Source organism: Hyalella azteca, unplaced genomic scaffold (assembly GCF_000764305.2).
Source record: "Hyalella azteca isolate HAZT.00-mixed unplaced genomic scaffold, Hazt_2.0.2 contig3348, whole genome shotgun sequence".
Lineage (NCBI taxonomy): Eukaryota > Metazoa > Arthropoda > Malacostraca > Amphipoda > Hyalellidae > Hyalella > Hyalella azteca.
Genome location: NW_025933599.1, coordinates 326,370 through 348,514, shown reverse-complemented (window position 1 = coordinate 348,514; position 22,145 = coordinate 326,370). Strand labels below are relative to the sequence as shown.

Below are 22,145 nucleotides of genomic sequence, written 5' to 3'. Positions count from 1 at the left end.
TATATGTAGATTTACAATCTCATTGTAATACAGCATTCCTAAGGTGATCACTCGATTTGAACAAGACTCTAATTGTAACACAGCATATCTAATATGTTCACTTAATTTGAACAATAATCTTATTGTAACACAGCATTCCTAAAGTACGAAGTGTATTTGAATAATCTCATTGTAACACAGCATTCCTAAAGTACGAAGTGTATTTGAACATTAATCTCATAGTAACACAGCATTCCTAAAGTACGAAGTGTATTTGAACATTAATCTCATAGTAACACAGCATTCCTAAAGTACGAAGTGTATTTGAACATTAATCTCATAGTAACACAGCATCTCTAATGTGATCACTCGATTTGAACAATAATCTCATTGTAACACAGCGTTCCTAATGTGATCACTCGATTTGAACAATACGTAACACAGAATTCCTAAAGCTATCACTCGACTTGAACAATAATCTCAGTGTAACACAGCATTCCTGAGAGAAGATGATCACAATCTGAAGCATTTATAAGTATGGCAACTCAAGTAGACATAAAAATCGCCCTTTCAATTCATGAAAAATCTTCAAATTAAATGTAAACTAAAAGCTATAGTCTACATACGACAAGCAAACACTGAGCTAAAATAGAGCTTCATTCCCTTCTTTTTATTCCCTTTCCCTTCTTAGTTAATTGGTGTGATGCATCAACGATAAACAGTTATTGGCAAACAGCTCCCTAAGTGTACAATAAAAATTAGGAGCTTAGTACAGTAATATTCCCTTATTAGTTAATTAGTGTGATTAATCAACGAGTAAAAAATTAGGAGCTTAGTACAGTAATATTCCCTTATTAGTTAATTAGTGCGATGAATCAACGAGTAAAAAATTAGGAGCTTAGTACAGTAATATTGTACACCATCAGTGAACTACGGCTACGTACTTATTGCCATAATCACAGCCATCGGAGAGATCAGTGAGAAATGCAGTGATATTTACTATACTATATGTCAATATTTATATTCAAGAATGAAGCACTTATGTTGAACTTTAGTTTTAGCAAAGTTTAACTTGTGAAGTTAATATATATTGCTCCCAAATCTATGGCAATTCCACATCATTGTTAAAAATTGTGGCAATGATAAGTGGAATGTTACACTAAAACATTGCTGGCGAATATAGCAGGAGGATCGTACAATATGATATGTTTAGTGGAATGATTCAGGATGGAAGTAAATAAAAAACTACAATAATAGGTTACAGTCATAACCGTACACCATGTCTAACGTATTTCAGTGTTTACTGTGCATCGTTTGAAGTGCGCACTCTTAGAACATTGAAATTTAATAAAATTGGAAAAGTAATTATTATGAATATGTAATGTGCCATAATATCTTAACTCGATGAGTTAAGGGGCAAGTGCGGAAATACGAACTAATTAATTCAAAACTCGATTTACGCACTGTAGAGCATTGATCAAACCAAAGACTACACAGGAAAGTTCCTCTTCCACAATTATTTTGAAGACAGAAATTTAAAAAATCAGACCAGTTAATTAAATAAGAATTACTGGCTAATAACAACTCCACTTAAAGCATCACTGAAATAAGAATTTCCTAGGAATACAATTTTTTTTTTAACATTTCCAGTAAAGAAATTGGTTCCAGAAGAGCTTGCTATATCTCAAAGAACATAATGAATGGTTTAAGAACATATGGCCGAGAGGCACATTGATCCTGATAAAAGAGAAATACAAGTCATGATCTTAAGAACGTAAATAACAGGGAGGACCGATATAAAGTAGAGGTATGCGTGTTAAAGCATAGTAAACACTTTAATGCGTCAGGATTTAACTAAAAAGTACACCATGGAAGCAGCTATGAATAACTGCAAGAAAAATCCAACTCTGAGCAAGACAGCCGACGAGCACAAATATTTGACAGTTGCAGTCAAATTGCGGGTGAGAGACGGGTGGACGGGTGATAATGGATCAACAGACGGGTGCATCAGCGGGTCTACGGATAAATGGACAGGAAATGACGGATCTGCAGTTTGCGTGGGCATGGATGAATCAACAGTCTTTTGGACAGGAGGGGACTGACCAACAGTTTTCTGGACAGGATGTGACTGATCAACAGTCCTTTGAACAGGGAGGGACGGATCAACAGTCCTCTGGACAGGAAGGGACGGATCAACAGTCCTTTGGACAGGGAGAAACGGATCAACAGTCCTCTGGACAGGGAGGGACGGATCAACAGTCCTCTGGACAGGAAGGGATGGTTCAACAGTCCTTTGGATAGGGATGAACGGATCAACAGTCCTCAGGACAGGGAGGGACGGATCTACTGTTCTCTGGATAGGAAGGGAAGGATCAACAGTCTTTTGGACAGAGAGGGACGGTTCAACAGTGCTTTGAACAAGGGATGGATCTTCAGTCCTCTGGACAGGAAAGGATAGATCTATAGAAGAAAGATCTGGCATTTGCAGGTCATCAGAGAAGTAATCTGGCAGGGACCACTTTTCATCAATACAAATATGAACAGGCAGAGACGGATCAATGGAAGAGTGATCAGGAAAAGGGATAAAACCTGAAGGACCAACAGGCTGAGGGACTAAACCTGAGGGACTAACAGGCGAAGGCATGAATCCTGAGGGACCAATAGGCACTGGGACGAAAGTTGAGGAACGCACAGGCATGAAACTTGAGGAATAAACAGGAACTAAGCCTAAGGGACTAACAGTTTGAAGGCCAAAACCTGAGGAACTGGTAGGGATTGGGATGAAAGCTGAGGAACTAAAAGGCTGAGGGACGAAACCTGAAGAACAAACAGGTTGAGAGGCTGAACCAGAGGTGCTAACAGGGACAGAAGGTGAGGAACTAGCAGGCTGAGGGATGAATGCTGAGGGACTAACAGGGACAATAGCTGAGGAATTAACAGGGACAGAAGGTGAGAAACTAACAGGCTGAGGGATGAATGCTGAAGGACTAACAGGGACAATAGCTGAGGAACTAACAAAGACAGAAGGTGAGGAACTAACAGGCTGAGGGATGAATGCCGAGGGACTAAAGGGAAACGAGGGACTAAATGCTCTGGGGGAGAGCGGCGGTGAAGAATCTGAGGGCGACGCCCCTAGCGCCTGCGCTGCAAGGCCGTCGTCACGCCACGGCAGCAGCGGTGCCCTGTCATCGGTAGGCGCCTCGCCCTGAGGGTATTGAGCATTAATAGGACTTAATAATACACTAGTAATACATCAATAGTCTCAATGCTTTGATACACTCACTAGTACATTATGATGAGCATAAATACAGGAGTGTTAATTCAGGTATACGTTTCACTTTTATCAATATTATGACTATCATTAACACACTTTCATTAATACTAGTAGTATTGGTATACACATTAAATCTAGCAAAAATGAAGCCTTCGTCTACTGATGGTAACAATAGTTACTGATGCTGCGTATATGAAGAGCACAGACGATGCTTAATGCATGTATATCCATGGTCAAAAGTTCCACCCTTTCCTTATTGACACTTTTCTTTGTTACCAGACATTTAGGTATGAATATAATTGACTGGTGAAAAATAAAATACACATGTAAAAAGCTGAACATAATATAGATATATATCCGGTATTATACAAGTAGGTATATTATATACCTACGTATGGTAAAATGGAGAACGTTTCTTAGACCAGTTCCATCGTCAGTTCGAAATTTAAAGAACATAGTTCAACTTATAAAAAATAAGTACCTTATAAAAAAGTAAAAATCCAGTTTAATAATTTGGGCAAATCATTTAGAAATTATAGAATATACCTAGTACAGAGAGCAGTTGTATGGCATATTACAGGTAATAATATAGAAAATAATAAAAAATGGCATAGAAAATCACATGAACAAGTATTTAATTAAAGGACCTTACCGGGATAAGATAAAAAGCATTAGATGAACCGTCAGGACCGAGTCTCAGTCCATAACTTTCTGACGTCCCATCTTGCGCCGCGTCGTCACTGGCATCCTTGATACCTGTTAATATATCCTTGTTGTTTTTATAGGGTAGATAAAAATATTATACACATATTGTACATTGACAGCTATTATCATTGTACATACACGTATTGTACTACATTGTACAATATATAGGGTAGTACCTGTTAACATATCCTTGTTGTTTTTATCTCTAAAGATCATTAAGTGGTCTGTGAAATTTTTCACCATTTCACAATAATCCACCACTTCACAAAAATCCCTCATTTCCCGAAAATTCTCCATTTCACAATAATTCCCCATTTTACAATAACTTACCATTTCACAATAATCCACAATTTCACAACAATCCACCCGTTTGCAACAATCCACCTTTCACAACAATCGACCATTTCACAACAATCGACCATTTCACAACAATCGACCATTTCACAACAATCGACCATTTCACAACAATCAACCATTTCAAAACAATACACCTTTCACAACAATCAACCATTTCACAAGAATCGACCATTTCACAACAATTGACCATTTCACAAGAATCGACCATTTCAAACCAATCAACCATTTCAAACCAATTGACCATTTCACAACAATCGACCATTTCACAACAATCGACTATTTCACAACAATCGACTATTTCACAACAATCGACCATTTCACAACCATTGACCATTTCACAACAATCGACCATTTCACAACAATCAAACATTTCACAACAATCAAACATTTCACAACAATTGACCATTTCACAACAATCAAACATTTCACAACAATCAAACATTTCACAATAATCGACCATTTCACAACAATCAACCATTTCACAACAATCGACCATTTCACAACAATCGACCAATTCACAACAATTGAACATTTCACAACAATCGGACATTTCACAACAATCAAACATTTCACAATAATCGACTATTTCACAACAATCCACCATTTCACAACAATCGACCATTTCACAACAATCGATCATTTCACAACAATTGACCATTTCACAACAATCGACCATTTCACAACAATTGACCATTTCACAACAATCAACAATTTCACAACAATCCACCACTTCACAACAATCCACCATTTCACAACGATCGATCATTTCACAACAATTGACCATTTCACAACAATCAACAATTTCACAACAATCCACCATTTCACAACAATCAACCATTTCACAACAATAGACCATAGCACAACTATCGACCATTTCACAACAATCAACAATTTCACAACAATCGATAATTTCACAACAATTCACCATTTCACAACAATCCACCATTTCACAACAATTGACCATTTCACAACAATCGACAATTTCAAAACAATCGATAATTTCACAACAATCCACCACTTTGCAACAATCCACCATTTCACAACAATCCACCACTTTGCAACAATCGATAATTTTACAACAATTGACCATTTCACAACAATCCATTCAATGAAACTCCACTGTTTCAGAGTAATTCACCATTTCATCTTAATCCATCATTCCAAAATAATCCCCAGTTTTGCAATAATTCATAATTTTATAATAATCCACCATCTTACCATCTTGATCATCGCTGGACTGTACGGCTGAGCAATAACAACAGTTCTGAGAGCGGCAGCGCCTTTTCCTTGCGTTTAATGCCTTCTCGGCAAGCGTAGCTTCAATTCTGCACAAAATTTTATGATATAAATACAAATTATTCTACACTAAATAGTTAGTTATTAAGATGAATTGTCAATAAATAGTTGTAAGAAAAGTAAACAGAAATCTGCTAGCTAAGTGACCACTAGGCAAAAGTTTGTAGCTTCCATCACAGTTTGAGTAAGTAAATCATCACTGGTCCATTGCGAGCAAAATATTTCCAGGTTTTAGAGAGGTGAAGTTGTATGTTTTTACAAATATGAAATGCAACCTGATCAAGGGCTGATGATGAGCAAAACAAGATGAACAAATTTCAAATTAAACCTGACTCAAAAGTATGTATCTATTTATGAGTTCCATATTTAGATGCCACCAATAAAGTCCATTGCACAAAACATTTTTACCGATTTTAAGAAAAAAATCATATTAAAAACACCATCTATAGCAATGCGGTTCAGCCCACAGCGCACGCTTTCATTCCAATAAAGATAAAATTTTTCAATATCATGGAAGTCACAGATGGTTGTCGCAAAAAAACGTTATTTATCACTAAATAGTATACAAATAAAGTTATAGAAACACGTATAATTAATGACCAGAGAATGCATTATATTCCAATTAGCATGGAGTAAAAAAAATAAAAAAAAATTGAATAATTGACCACTATTACTACTACTACCATACCTAATAAATTAATTAAGCTGTTTATTGCTACCTAAAAGCTAAATCAAGCTGTTTAAACAAATAACTTTAAAAACAAGCCTTATCAGCGCAACCAAACGCTTTATATTTACATGTAGCATTGTATCTTCTACGTAGTAATAACAATAGGCAAAGGTTCCAGGAAAATCAAACTTACAACACATGAAGTGGTATCACCAATGTATGGGTGTAATTTGTATTAAAGTACCTGTACAATTTAAAATTAATAACCAATTCAATTATAGATACAATCGCTAAACAAGATTCTCATAAGCAATAAAGAAAACGGCACATGAATGATTTGCGGTGAAAGAAGTTTTCAGAACGTAATATTCATAAACATTGAGTAGTACCGTATAGAAATTATAAATGGTGGAAGAAGTCAGTTTCATATAAACATCAGTTTTGAGACGATCTTATCAAAAAGCCATATTTCAAATTTCCTGTTAACAAGTTAAAAAAATTTTAAGAATCAATGACAGGCTAAACTTCACTAATTCTTCAGAGCCAACACTACAATACCCAGATATACATACCTACTATAGGTAGCATGCAACTTTCATGAATAACGATACGGTTAGCAATCTTCATGTAAACAAATTATTTAAAATGCAATCTTTATGAAAGTTAATTAAGTATTTAAAACACAATCTTCATGATAGCCAATATGTTAAAACACAATCTTCATGAAATGCCAATTATTTAAAATGCAATCTTTATGAAAGCCAATTCTTTAAAACACAATCTTTATGAAAGCCAATCCTTTCAAACACAATCTTTATGAAAGCCAATTCTTTCAAACACAATCTTTATGAAAGCCAATTCTTTCAAACACAATCTTTATGAAAGCCAATTCTTTCAAACACAATCTTCATGAAGCCAATTGTTTAAAACACAATCTTCACAAAAATTAAGATATGGCATGCAAATTAATTGCTGTAGGAGAAGTTAGTTTGAGATCAGACCTGGCGGCAGATTTTTATATGGCAGATTTTAGATTTTTATATGGCTTTAAATTATATTTTATAACCATGGTGTTACACACCCCATAATCAAACCATATTTTTATATGTCAAATTATTTGCTGTGGGAGCAGTTATTTCGAGATCAGACCTTGCAGCAGATTTTATATGGCAGATTCTACATGGCATGCAAATTATTTGCTGTGGGAGCGGTTTGTTTGAGATCAGACCTGGCGGCAGCCTCGAGACACTTCCTGCGCGACACAGCGAGCTGCTTGCCGACCAAGAAGTCAGGCGCAGTGTGCAGGTGCTGTGTCAGCTGCTCTGACGTTGACATCAACTCTGCGTGCAGCTGTCGCATCTCGCTGACATGGCCGATGCGCCCCGCACAGGTGTAGCCTTCCCACGACTGCAATATTATGTGAATTATTCAAAGTATCAGTAATATCAACATAAGATTTATTCATTGAAATTCAATTTTAACATAAGCGAGATTCTTAAAAAAAAAAAATTTCCATCATGTGAATTATTATACAAACTGCAACTAAGGAACCTAACAATAAGGCAAATTCATTTAAGGCAACAAAAATATTAAATAAATTATATACGGTTACCTACATAATGAAGAATTGAACTGTGTCTTTTCAGCTAAATCCATTCAACAACCAGATAAAAATTAAGAACTTAATCATATGAGGTGTAAATGAAATCAACTCATGATCACCATTTCAACAACATTATTTGCCTGAGAGGTAATGTGGAAGTGTGTGTGTGTGTGTGTGTGTGTGAAGTGTACAATGTGTGTGTGTACAATAAGTGTGTGTGTGTGTGTACAATACCTAAACAACAATATATGAAACTCATAAGAACCTAGGTACATATATATACCTACAGCATTAATACCAAATTGTCAAATTATAAAATATGGATCTATGCCAGGCATTAAAGTATCCGTTAAGAGACATTTAAAAAAACTTACTAACTCAATCAATCTGAGTGTTTCACTGGCATTCTTTTGTAGCCGCAAAGCAAGCGTCGCTAGAGCCTCTGATGACATCTTGTCTTCCACCCCAGCTTCATCTGCCATTCCTGTAATAAATAGTACCGTAAAATGGGGTAACTTAGACCGGCGGGGTAACTTAGACCACTTTTCGTTTTTTTAACAAAAACCCCCACAACTCAAAAACTATTTGACATAGAAAAATTTTGTCAATGGGCATTAAAGGCCTAATACTGAGGCTACATAACACAGTAGAAAGATTTGAAAAGTTTGCATATCTAATAGGTTAAAAAATTAAAAATGTGACCCATGAAAAAAAGCAATTATTTAAAGCCTGTCAGAGTACCCCCTCCAATTTTTTTATTTTTTGGTTAAATAACTCCAGGTTTTGAAAGTTATTTGGAGTTATTTTACCAAAAAATATAATTGATTTTACCACCCGGTCTAAGTTATCCCAGGAGCTGGGGTAACAAAGACCATCACTTTTTTTGAGATTACATAAAGACTATGAGAGGCAGGAGCCAGCAATTTATGGTGAGTGAAGCTAGAGTATATACCTGTATTTTGCATGTTTCAATTCAAGTTTAATTTAGCTAGTAAAAAAATGGCATCATTTATAAAAAAGAAAGTGGTCTCAGTTACCCCATTTTACAGTACATTAATGAAATGAATTATATATATTACGGAAAAAATAAGTACTACTGGATTCTCTGATATTTTACAATTTACATCAATTCTGCACAATTTAGAGATATTTATAGTAACAGCACTAACAGGAATGAATGCAAACCAACAGTAAAGCACAAGTGAGTGGCAGGAGCATAAAGATGCTAAAAAAATTATCAAAGAATTAGGTATTAATAAATAACAGACATGGAAGCATTCAGGAAAATTGGGCAGAAGCCATCCACGATTTATAAAAGACAAAAATGCCTATGCTGCAGTTAATTCTGCCTGTTTACAAGGCATGGAATATATCTACTAGGTGAGCCATGACTGGATTTTTTGAGCCATGGTTTTATGGATCTGCCAGCCGTGATTCCATTTCTTCAAGCCATTAACTCCACATCTCAGCCATGAAGAGCCATTTACAAGCTGCAAATTTATTTACCAAGTCCTGTGCATGTGATACCCTAAATCTCTAATTTTATCCAAAAAACAGTCAATTGAGTCACACAGCAACACTAACATTCATCTTCACTTTAGTGGCAACTGAACACATGATAATGCAGTCTGACTGCTACCGCTCTGATGTGACTGCAAGTCGGCACCTATGCAATCTTCAACAAAACATTTATATAATTAGCATTGCGTTCTGCAGGATATTTTGGCAGTAGTATTGAAGTATTGCATATGAAACAACATGTTTGCAAGTGCAAACTACAATTTTTTTCAATCAACCAAAAATATTTGACATTAGAGCAGCAAGATTTCATACCTACTAAAATTATGTGATATTAGAGCTGCGGTATTTCAGAAAAAAATAGTATTTTTCCCAACTTGTCCATTTACAAAGCCTTTGCAAAATTTCTTAAACAATACAAGAAAATTGACACATTTGTGCTTGTAATTTTCAATAATCGCTAATTAGTAAATAGTTTTTACCCATGATTTTCAACACATTTTTCCAGTATTCCAGATTAAAACTTAAGTATAGCATAATATCTGGGCATAATCCACTGTGCAGAAAGTGGGTGAACATCACAAGATCTTTGGCAATGCATCAGCAGCAAAATTTACTCCTTCAGAAGATCTTGCCAACACATTTGGATGGAAATTATTGCATATGAGAAATAACTTTGAAATTACTGGAAATCTGAAAGACCAAAAGCGCACACAGTAAAGTTTCTGGTATGCTGGAAGGAACAGGATGCAGTGAAGCTTGTCCAGAAATCAGTTATGTTGTGTGTAAGTGTTTTAGTCTGTGGATAGTAAAGGATACCTTAAAAGGGGTAACTTAGACCACTTTTTTTCTTATAAATGATGCCATTTTCTTACTAGCTAAATTAAACTTGAATTGAAACATGCAAAATACAGGTCTATACTCTAGCTTCACTCACCATAAATTGCTGGCTCCTGCCTCTCATAGTCTTTATGTAATTTTAAAAAAAGTGATGGTCTTTGTTACCCCAGCTCTTGGGGTTTCTTTGACTGGGTGGTAAAATCAATTTTATTTTTTGGTAAAATAACTCCAAATAACTCCAGGTTTTGGTGCATTGTAGTAGAACTCTTCTAGTTACATATGCAAATGACAAACTTGAGGAAAGTGTCATAGTTTGCAAATGGGGGGCGCCGCCCCATAATGAGGGAAATGTGACTACCTAATGGCAGCCCTGATGGGGTAATATTGACTGGCTTGGAAATTAAGTTAAAATTACCATATATAAGACTCTGTAGCTGTCTCTTATACACATCTAGATGTGTATAAGAGACAGGAATATAGGGATTTGGTAGGTTTCCATTCTAAAGGCTTTTTAATAAATATGGCAACATTTTGTGACGTTTCATCGTTGCTGACGCGTAGTGAAGTGTTTTGAGAGTCACGTGAAGGCAACAGAACTTACATAACGCATACGGTTTTTTTTATAGTTTTTCATTTCTCGATGCGTCCTTAATGTGTTGGAATATACCGCATTTACCCTATATAATTGTTGACAAAAATGCACAATCAGGCTGGCAGCCGCAGCCCGCAAGATTCCAAATGTATCAAAAATTTGTCACGTTGAAGCCGCGAGAATTCAGAAACAAGTAGGAAAATTCTAATCCTGGTATAGTAGAGTAAGAATTTATCAATCCTTAGTGAATCCTATTCCTATGGGCAAAGATTCCAATCAAACATATTCAATTAATCAATTACATGAATGAGAGAGGAATAGGCTAAATAGCAGCATAGTGACAAACCAGAGGTTTTTTAGAATCAGTTCATTTTTAATTTCCTTATTTACTCAAGATTTGCACCGATTTCTTATGTATTATAATGCTGGTATCCATGATACTTAGCTTGTCTACTTGTAGGACTCAAAAATGAACTTGAGGGAGAGTCTAAAAAATCTTCTGCTTTGCCACTATGAATAGCAGAAGTATTTAAGCAATTATATATTGATCAAAGTCAATAAATAAGGAAACATAATAGTAAAATTTTAAAAAGAAAATAGCCTATCTCAAGAAATGCAATAAAATAAAGAAATGAACAAAAACTTCTGAATATTGAAATTTAATGCCAATTAAATTCTACAAAAACAAATAAATAATTAGAAACCACACAAATCACAATCACATCACTCACAATTTAAAATAGGAGCGAAAAATATCTGCTCTACTGAGTACAGACTACCTAGTCCTCACTTCTAGTGACTGGGTCCTCACTAACACTAAGGTAGGCTTGCCTACGCGGTAACGGCGGTACCGGTATGCGGTTCAGCCAGCGTTCGCGCATGATAGAATAGAAGCTGAAGAGTTCTAAAATCTACCAAGTCTCTTACCTAGGAGGCTAGGTCGCTAGGACTACTTCTCCTCTGAAAATAATTACTAGAACTTCTTTCATAGAAATTTGTGCAACATTACCAAAATCATGAGCCAATTTCATGCGTGTATATGAAACTGGTTATTGATTATTCAACCTTAGTTAGCCTACCTTACAAACAGACTTACCGGCAACGCGTAGAACCTAGTAAACTGCTCCGACTAGAAGGCAGTCAAGGCACGAAAATTTCAAGACAATAATCGGAGTGATCGGACTTTAAACTTTCGCGGTATGAGCTAAAACCCGGATCTTGCTGGAATTTTTGCCTAATGACTAAACTAAAATACTGTCCACGTGGTTGAACTAGTTCAACCATGATTGTCCACACATAATGACTTATCTTATATCATTTTTACAATTCTGCTGTCTCATTATCTCTAGTGTCTCAATATATAAAAAAAATTCTAGTGTCTTATAATATCTTGTAAGTCCCATCCTCTTCAACTATCATGGAAGAAACATTTCAGTAGAATATTTAATTTGACGAAATTTTTAACAGAGGAGCGGAGACGTGCGTTAACAGCACATTGCTTCTGTCGCTGTACTTATTACTCAGACAACCAAAAATTCAGTGAATGTATTAAATCGAAGTAACTCCAAATTTCGTGTGATTGCCAGAAAGAAAACAATCAAACTTTTCAAGCAGGTCCATGGTTCATCTTAACAAATACACCGTATAAGTCGCGTGAGTCATCAATAAGTTTGTTGAATAAAGTTGCTAGTTCTCCGAAGAGATCTCAGCTAGCGAGGATAATTTAATTTGCATTAGTTGTGCAAAGTTGAGCCCTAAAAAATCATTTCTTTAGAAACAAACTCACTTGAAGATTTGTCGTGACTGAAAGAAAACGACTTTTATTTGCACGGAAATGCGAAATACTGGTAGATGAGAAGGGTAAAGCTTGGTTCGTAACATTCATGGCTGAAAGGAACAACATTCACGAGAGAGAATTGAGCTCATTGCGGGACGAAATTCATGATCGTTGAAAAAGACGACTGCGTTCATCATCAACAGCAGACCTCTTCGTTCCATCTACACGTCCATCTACCGTCAGCGACATCTACACGTCTATCTACCGTCGGCGACATCTACACGTCTATCTACCGTCGGCGACAAATAATAATTATAATAATAATAATAATTATAATATTAATAATAATAAAAATCCAGCTAAACAATTCAGAAAAAATATATTACACGGAAGTCATGGATCACAAAACCACAACTACATTCATGGCACGAATTTCGACATTTAATTTTTAACAAATATTTATATGGAATGTTTCCCATGCATAATTTTTTTAGAATCAATATCAATCCTGACCTAGTTAGAAGTGAAGCTATTTATTTAAAATGTTTCTCTGCGGGTGACGATCTCACCCGTTTATTTTTCGGAGTATATATTTAAAAACATTAATATTTATTCCATACGAATGCAATTAACCAAACTATACTTATTTATTAATATGATGATTGAAAACGTTACTGATTGTGGATATTAGACAGTTTGTGTTTTAGCAAAATGCAAATGTTTTTTCTATTTCATTCCCATCGGTGTCCAACACATGTATTATTGATTCATCACTAACCTTATATAACCATTGGAATAATGGAACTTTTAAGAAGAGGCCCATAAGAGAGCAATAATTGAAGACAACTTATTCAGTTTTATAACAAGCTTACCACGCTCAAATTTGATAAATTAAACCTTTAAATTTAAATCGCATCACGCATTGATTTTCCTATATATAGAAAGAACAGCTGGGTATAATAGTGCAAGATTTAGTTTACCACATTTATTATTTTAATAACATCATTTAATATAATTTACCACGTTTAAAAAAATAATTCAAGCACATCGCCACGTGTTTCTCAAATACTTCTCACCAGCGTTGCCAGATGGTATATTTCTATACCAGATTTCACAAATCTGGTATTTTCAGAGGGTGTCTGGTATGAATATTTTAGATCTGGTATATTTGCCTAAATCTGGTATTTTTCTGGTATTTTCTGACTTACTGGCAAATTTACCGCATTAGGTTCCACCTTTGAAGTTTTAACTTCCTCCAGCATAGGCGTGATTATATAGATTACCTTCCGAGCGGCGCGACTAGAGGTTTCCCACCATTTTTAGAACCGCAAGTTTACCGCTTGATGAAATAACCCCAATCTAATTTTTAACATCTAACAAAAGTGCTTAGTGCAATTAAGCACGAGAGTGATGATCCTTGATTGATTACTGATCAGTGATGATATGGCCTAGGACGAGTGAGGTTGTCGAACCGACAACATCACTCTGCAACGCAAGCTCCACCATTTTTGCTTGGTGGTTTTTTAATTCTAGAGTGCCACTTATCGGAGTGTCACTAGAATTCTGGGGTGCCATTCCATATTTCACTGATCTTGAAAATCATCATCCATTCATGGAACTGGCTGCCTACTGCCTCACTTCATTCACTTGTCTACTTTGACCTGTCTCCAATGCATTCGTGGAGCGAGTGTTTTCACAAGTCACCTATGTGAAAAACAAGCTACGAAATAAAATTTCAACTAAGGTGCTGGAGTCCGTTATTCGGACCAAAAGCCATCTGCTCAGCCGCAACTAGTAATAAAACCCGAAATTGTTAGATTAAAGCAATGTGCAAGCATGTACGAAAATAAGCAAAATGAAGATGACCTATTTCCGTGACTTGCTCATCTTGAGCGAAGGGGAAGAAGTGCCACACTGACACTGTGATAAAAAAAAGGAAAAATTGTCAATGTAATCAAACACAGGAAAAGAAAAGTGTCAAGATGTTCCAAAAAGAATGAAAAAATATAACGTGTTCAATTTGGCTAATTATCGTCAAGCCAGATGAATGCACAGTACCGTACAGAAAATAATTTTTTTCTGTTTCTATCCAAAGTTTCTGTTGAATAGTTTTATAAAATTTGAATGTATTAGTCTGTTTTTGAACAATAGAATTTCTGGTATATTTCTGGTATTTTGAGCTGGGCAATCTGGTATTCTTGCCAAGAAAAAACCTGGCAACACTGCTGAAGTTCTCACTCTCAGTGCAGCTGGAGCGTCCGTCGGGTGAGGTTATGCTTGTTTGGTCTCCGTGCTCGAGCCACTGGGTTTACGAAAAATCTTTCACTTCATCCTTGAATTTTCGAGTAAATTGGACAATTTACCGAAATAATGAAGGCACAATGATACTTTGTTAATTGGATAATTTACCGAAATAATGGTGGCACAATGAGACTTTGTTAATTAACCCGACTGATAAAAAATAATATTACAGTTATGAAACGATAATTAGGAAATTACACTTACACGAGTGTTGCTTCTCATCCTTCCGAAGATTAAGTACAATTAAAAGAATAATACTTTTCAGAGATAAATTTTAATCACATTTATGAGATAATATTAAAAACAGCATTTCCATGTATTATTTCTAGTTATCAAAGCTCCTCATTATTTGTATTGACGAATAAGGGATGTGTCCAAAGAAATGCTACGTTATTTACTAGTGTTTTTTTTTCCTAGTGAACAAATGCACTTTTAGATTGAAAAGTTTCTTCAGCAATTAAATCTAAAATAATATTAAAGACAAGACATTTTGATTAAAAAAATTTAGTCAAAGAACATTTATCTGAAAAAAACGGTAAATAAATCATATATACTCGTCATTAAATAGTTCACAGTAAAAAATGTAATCGAATAAGCGAGCAAAAGAATGAATAGTAATGGACGCTGGAAACGTATTAAGCATGAACTATGACGATGGAGAATATCAAAGGAATATATTATGAATGTTAAATTATATGTAATTATTTAATCAATAATACATACCGTAATCGATCCTATATAAATTAATATAAGGGATCGAGTATATAGTAGAGACGTTCTCTCCACCAAACTATATGGCAGAAATTATTTGGCTTCTTCAAATAGAAGAAACTTTCTTAACATCAGTCCTATGTGAATTATAATTAGATCATATTATAGGAATAGATACATTTTATTGTAGGAAATTTTCAAGTAGATAAAAAACGACCGATTCTTCATTCAAACTTCAAAGTATAGATACACATAAGCTCTACTTCGTGAATTTAAATATAGTGTCTTCAAGTTATTCGATAAAATTTTCACAATATACTATTTTCTAAAGTTTCCATCCCACTCCAGAATTTTTCAGCATAATCATTCTTAAATTTTTATAAATATTCAATAAAAGTTTTAAAAAATTATCATGAAAAAATGTCTCTGTTATTTTGCAACAATCATTGGGCTATCTCCCTCCCGAATTTTTCAGCATAATCGTTCATGAAATTACTTAAATATTCATTAAAATTTTAAAAAATTGCCATGAAAAAATGTTTGTGTTATTATGCGACAATCATCGGGCGTTGATGTCATGCAAATATTCACACAAAAAAACTAAAGGATCTCACAAACTAATCAAAACTTCCTCTTTTCTTGCGTGTGTGTTCAGGAAACTTGAAATTTATTCATATTTTGCGTCGGTCACTGAGCTCATAAGTCATAGTTTTCATTCCGGGAAAAAATATTCAGAATTCTCGGAATTCATCAGTTTTTAAATTTAAAATTTGTAATTTTTAGACTTGTCACTAGTTTAAAGACATTTATAACTAAGTTTGAGCTTGAAATCATAAAACAGAACTCGGATTATTGTGATCAGTACCCCAATTAATCGGCTAAATAATTTTATTATTCATTAATCTGCTACATAGTTTATTATTCAATTATTCATATTAAACTAGTCCATTTTCAATTATACACATTAAACTAATTCATATTCAATTATTCACACTAAACTAATTCATATTCAACTATTCACACTAAACTAATTCATATTCAACTATTCACACTAAACTAATTCATATTCAAGTATTCACATTAAACTAATTCATATTGAACTATTCACACTAAACTAATTCATATTGAACTATTCACACTAAACTAATTCATATTCAACTATTCACATTAAACTAATTCATATTGAACTATTCACACTAAACTAATTCATATTCAGCTATTCGTATTCAACTCGGCGCCATGAAGGTTCTAGTATATAAATCAGCAGTAAGATTTTATATTACATCGTTAAGGGAAGAAAACTTGAAATTCTACCTTGTCTACCAATAATAATATTGTTATTATGTAGATTTTCATCCTTTCACAGAACATAATTTTCTCCTCGAGAGCGTCCTCTGCATTGAAAAACGTTATTTTTGCATAGAATATAAACATTTTTTTATTATATGAAAAGCTTTATAGTCAATCCAAGACAATTCAATTTCCAAATCCATTATTTTTTAGTTACATCGTTAAGTAATTTTTAGTTACATCTTTAAGTCGTGTCATCTCTTTTAAATTCATAAAGTGAGTAATAAAATTATTTGAATAATAATACTATTATCTAATAATGGAATCAAGATAAGAAGAGCCTAAAAATTCAATATTTCGCCTGGTGTATTTAAACTTATGAACTTAAACCTGAAACCGAATTTTTTTTATATTTACATGGCAGGCGTCGTTATTTTGAGAGATGAAATGATTAAAAAATCGTTTACGACTCAGAATGATCATTCAAAAATTGAAACGCGTAATCCTACGACAAGATACAACGGAGTTGGTTAATAAAAATTGCAGTTCTCTCATATTTTCTTCATTTTAAAAAGTTAATATATCATTAATGATTTTTTCATATCTTCATTTCTATCTTACGTGATTTGATAAATATATATTGCTATCCTGAGAAATGTTAGTCTTAATATAAATGTTAGTCCTACTTTATAAATCCCTATATTATGAAGAACACAACTAAGTGAACCTATATTAAAAGCCAGGATGTAGCTTTAGTATATAGAATGTAATCTAAATATGTAGTATATCGAACCCATGAGCCTTGAAAATGAGGTAAACTATGGGCGAGATATGAGTGGTCGATTATGAAAAAATGAACCTTGTAATCATATATTTATTTATTTATTTTTAATTATTATTGCATATATTTTTAAATATTAGCTAAATATGTATTATTTTTGTTTTATATAAACTCCTGATGCAGTTGAAAAGTGAGTTTGGATATATGACACAGCTGGTGGAAACAAATAATTTAGATGATCTAGTACGGTAAGCAATGAACACTCACAATTCGATAGAAAAAATTTGAATTTTCGTTGAAAAAATTCTTAAATTCGTTCGTTAAATTCGACATATGAGTAGGTGAAAATGAAAAAAAATGTAAGCGAATATATTACGTTGCATAAGGAATGTTCAATGGTTAATCAGTAATTGATTTTCTACTCATGAAAAAAAGTAAAAGTTAACCAATAAAACCGAATCAATTTTTTTTATTATTTCTTTAAATATAATAATATTTATTGAATAAGTTTTAAAAAACTCAGAAAAAAGTCAGATAATATTAATTTTTCACGGACAATCGTGCAATCAATTAATAATCTCGGATTGAAAATAAATTAACCCAAATGTTAATAAATTTGAAAAACACTTTATGAAAAAAAAATAATTTTCAAATATCACTTTATACTTTTATATTTTCACTTATTATATTGATCACTTTCTGTCAACTATTTCGAGAAAATAACAATCTTCTATTAGTATTGGAAGAATCGGTTGCTGTTATTTAGACGAGTTACCGCTCCACTGTAACATGTGGGACTCAAGTCTGCAGTATTTATTGCCTTAGCAAATTGAATAAGCAATATAAAGAATAAGAATGGACGTGAAGCCTGCGACAATAACATCTGTATTCGTCTTCTTGTGCATACTCACGGGGGGTGAGTTCTTAATATTATTTATTATAATTGTTGTCATACATCTTAGAATATGTCTTGTGGGATGTTGCTGCATGATATACTATTATTTAAATGTGTAATAATAGTTTTGTAATGGTGCATATTTTGTGAAATTTTGATACATGATAAACTATTATTGAAATTTCAAATAATAGTTTATAGTTTTATAATGGTGCATGCTATGTGAAATGTTGATGTATGATATACTATTATTTAAATGTGTAATAATAGTTTTGTAATGGTGCATATTTTGTGAAATTTTGACACATAATAAACTATTATTGAAATTTCAAATAATAGTTTATAGTTTTATAATAGTTCATGTTATGTGAAATGTTGATATATGATGAAATATCATTTAAATGCCTAGTAATATTGATGTAATTTATGGACGAGAATGTTTATTATATTAAAATACGAGGAGGTTATTGAATAACACTCGTGATAAGAATAAATGTCGTTGAATGCCACCCAAAATATTACTGAAGATAAATGTAATCAATAGATATATGGATTATTCTATCTAGGAAAACTGCGGCAATAGTATAGCTTCATAAAAATTCTTCAAATGAAACTATAAATATGTTTCCACCTTTGCTAGCTCATAAATAAATGTGACATCCTTAAGAATTTTCAAGTTTTTCCATTTGCACTTTCAATACATATAATAATTATGCTTTAAAAAATATACAATAACAGGTACATAAAGTTGTAATACGTTAACGATAACACCTGATTTTAGTTTGTGTGCTGAACATGACAATATGTTTGTGTTAGGTCCACCAATTTTCCATTTCATTCAAACCACCAAACTGGGAGAAATGAGCTTTTAACAAAATTATAAACCTGTACGAGTGTCACTGAAATTTCTATGAAAATATTAAATAGAAAAAATTAAAACAAAAATATTATAAATAATATAAGCGCTTTCAGAATTCCTATTTTATCACTCCTAAGTTCACGCTATCTCCCCCAAGTTCACCTTATCTCCCCTAAGTTCACCTTATCTCCCCTAAGTTCACCTTATCTCCCCTAAGTTCACCTTATCTCCCCTAAGTTCACCTTATCTCCCCTAAGTTCACGTTATCTCCCCCAAGTTCACCTTATCTCCCCTAAGTTCACCTTATCTCCCCTAAGTTCACCTTNTTGCAGGTCAGAAGTCTTGCAGAACCTTGTCTTTTGCAGGTCAGAAGTCTTGCAGAACCTTGTCTTTTGCAGGTCAGAAGTCTTGCAGAACCTTGTCTTTTGCAGGTCAGAAGTCTTGCAGAACCTCGTCTTTTGCAGGTCAGTTTTCAAAAGGCAACTACTTCATCGCATTCAATGTAAAAACAATGTTCTCATCGTCTAGATCACCTCATATGTACAGTGGATTATAATTTATTATTGCAATTAGTAGATCTTAATTTAACCATAACGTGCTTTGCGTTTCAGTAGCCATGAGTTTGTTTTGATAATAATTAATCTATGTATAACTAATAAATTGAAAGCAATTGCTATTGAAAATCATTTTAGTTAAGGTTAGGTGGAGATCGGCTAATATATTCCGAGTTTATTTACGAATACGAATTTTTGAGTCCCTTTACATCCATAAACTTAAACCTAAATTGAATAACCAATCCTGCTCTTTTCCTCTTTCGATTCTAGGTCAATAGTTGTTTTTTTTTCCTTTCTTTCCTTATCATTTTATAAATTTCTTTACTAAAATTGATTTCCATGTATTTCCAGATGTATTTTACTAGCTGATGATGGGCATAGCCCGAAACATTCTGTTTTATTTATCTATGACTTCTATTCAGTAAAAAGTTTTATGCAACTTTTTTGGTTTTAGACTTTATTCTTAAACTGGGATTCTGAGTTAGGATAACAATCCATTGCTCCCTGTTCTTAATAACAATATATTTGACCAAAAATATTTTAATATTTCCCTAGTATTTTCGACCTAATTATGTGCAAATATGATAGTATTCTTTTTTAAATTCATCGAGTTTTGTAGATTTCTTTTTGAAGATTGAATGAAACGTGTAAATTAACAATTTTATTGCATCAACTGTCGCAAGATTTGACACCGAAACGTGCAAAAAAATTCATTTAGAATAAAATTTCAGGGAAAACCCGAAATTCTCATTTGATTGAATCAACTTTATATACATCAAGGTTTGACCTTAAATGAAAAAACAATTTACAATGAGTAAACTTCCATGAAAAGTCCAAATTTGCAATTTCATTTTTTTTATCCCAAATTTTTAAACTGAAACAGCGAACGAAAAAAATGCTCTCAATGCATTTATAAGCTAAGTAACATTATCTGAATTTCCCAATAAGCTTGACAAGCAAGCTACTGGTAAGAGTGCAGGTTAGAACAAAAGTTTTAATTGAGTCCTGAACGGTTAAGAGATCTTAGAGCGCTCGATGCTCAATTGTTTGCACTGCGCATGCCAGTCACGAGCTTGTAACTCCTGAACTCCGCGCTGAGTAACTCACTTTAATTAAGCCGGCCAATGCAAGCAGCGCTATTGCTGCTACTAAAGTTCACTATTTAATCAATCGTTGAGGATATTCATTATTATTAAATTCCGATACAAGCAGCGCTATTGCTGCTATTAAAGTTCACTATTCGATCAATGGTTGAGCAGCATTCATTATTATTATATTCCGATACAAGCAGCGCTATTGCTACTATTAAAAATCATTATTTAATCAATGGTTGAGAAGCATTCATTATCATTATATTCCGATATAGGCATCGCTATTTCCACTCTTAAAGTTCATTATTCAATCAATGATTGAGCAGCATTCATTATTATTATATTCCGATACAAGCAGCGCTATTGCTGCTGTTAAAGTTCACTATTCATTCATTGGTTGAGGAGTTTTCATTATTCATTATAGAAGACAGTAGGGTTTTGATTGCTTCTTATAAATCCGCGATTTTTCAAAAAAGTTGAGTAATACAGATTCGTAATCTGAATTAATTATTCACTATTATTCTATTTACTATAGAAGAGAGTGAGTTTTTAATGGATTATTATCAGTAACTGGTTCACGAACAAATAAATGAATAATTCGGATTTATTATTCGTATTTGAACATTTATAATTATTCCGTTAAATATAGATCCTAGTGAGGTTCTGGAAGATTTATTTGAATCAACACTTTTACAAATTTACATTTTCATCATGCAGATTCACCGTTCACTATCTGCAATCTTTATTAAAAATCTCTTTTTTTAATCAATATCAAAGTCGTTTTGACTGGCAATTATTTTTTAACGACTGTTCCCACTGAAAAAATGTCATACAATCCAGTTATAATTTTTGAGTTGATATTGTTCCAATGCCAATAATAGAATAGTCATTAAAACTTAAAGGAGTGCTGTGTGGTTTTTAATTTTTCCAGCTAGTTTCGATTCCATGTAGAAGCTCGTGTGTTGATATTCAGCGTTTATAAACTAGAATAATAACTAACTACTTCACTATTTTGCCTCTCGAGGTTCAAAGGACCATAACTGGACATGTCA

The 22,145-nt window shown here is 33.5% G+C and overlaps 1 protein-coding gene across 2 annotated transcripts; it reads right to left on the bottom strand.

The window, feature by feature from the left end:
• Positions 1–848: 848 nt before the first annotated feature.
• Positions 849–11,993, bottom strand: LOC108668682 (uncharacterized protein KIAA0754). 2 transcript variants are annotated; one of them, XM_047879564.1, is made up of 7 exons: positions 11,931–11,993; positions 8,259–8,368; positions 7,510–7,688; positions 5,534–5,640; positions 3,906–4,009; positions 2,937–3,184; positions 849–2,858 (listed from the first exon to the last, which is right to left on the bottom strand). In XM_047879564.1, exons 2-7 carry the CDS (start codon positions 8,364–8,366, stop codon positions 1,823–1,825), a joined length of 1,782 nt encoding a protein of 593 aa, XP_047735520.1. In that variant the 5' UTR covers positions 8,367–8,368; positions 11,931–11,993; the 3' UTR covers positions 849–1,822. The 2 variants fall into 2 exon arrangements, with proteins under 2 accessions (XP_047735520.1, XP_047735521.1); XM_047879565.1 differs by lacking the exon at positions 11,931–11,993 and having other exon boundaries at positions 8,263–8,325.
• Positions 11,994–22,145: the final 10,152 nt, after the last annotated feature.

Excerpts from the sequence above, each read along its gene's own strand:
- LOC108668682 (XM_047879564.1), bottom strand. The coding sequence starts at position 8,366 with ATGGCAGATGAAGCTGGGGTGGAAGACAAGATGTCATCAGAGGCTCTA. Across the intron at positions 7,689-8,258 it reads CACTCAGATTGATTGAGTTA|TCGTGGGAAGGCTACACCTG; the intron begins GTAAGTTTTTTT and ends ATAATATTGCAG. Across the intron at positions 2,859-2,936 it reads TTCATCCCTCAGCCTGTTAG|TTCCTCACCTTCTGTCCCTG; the intron begins TTTCTCACCTTC and ends TCAGCCTGCTAG.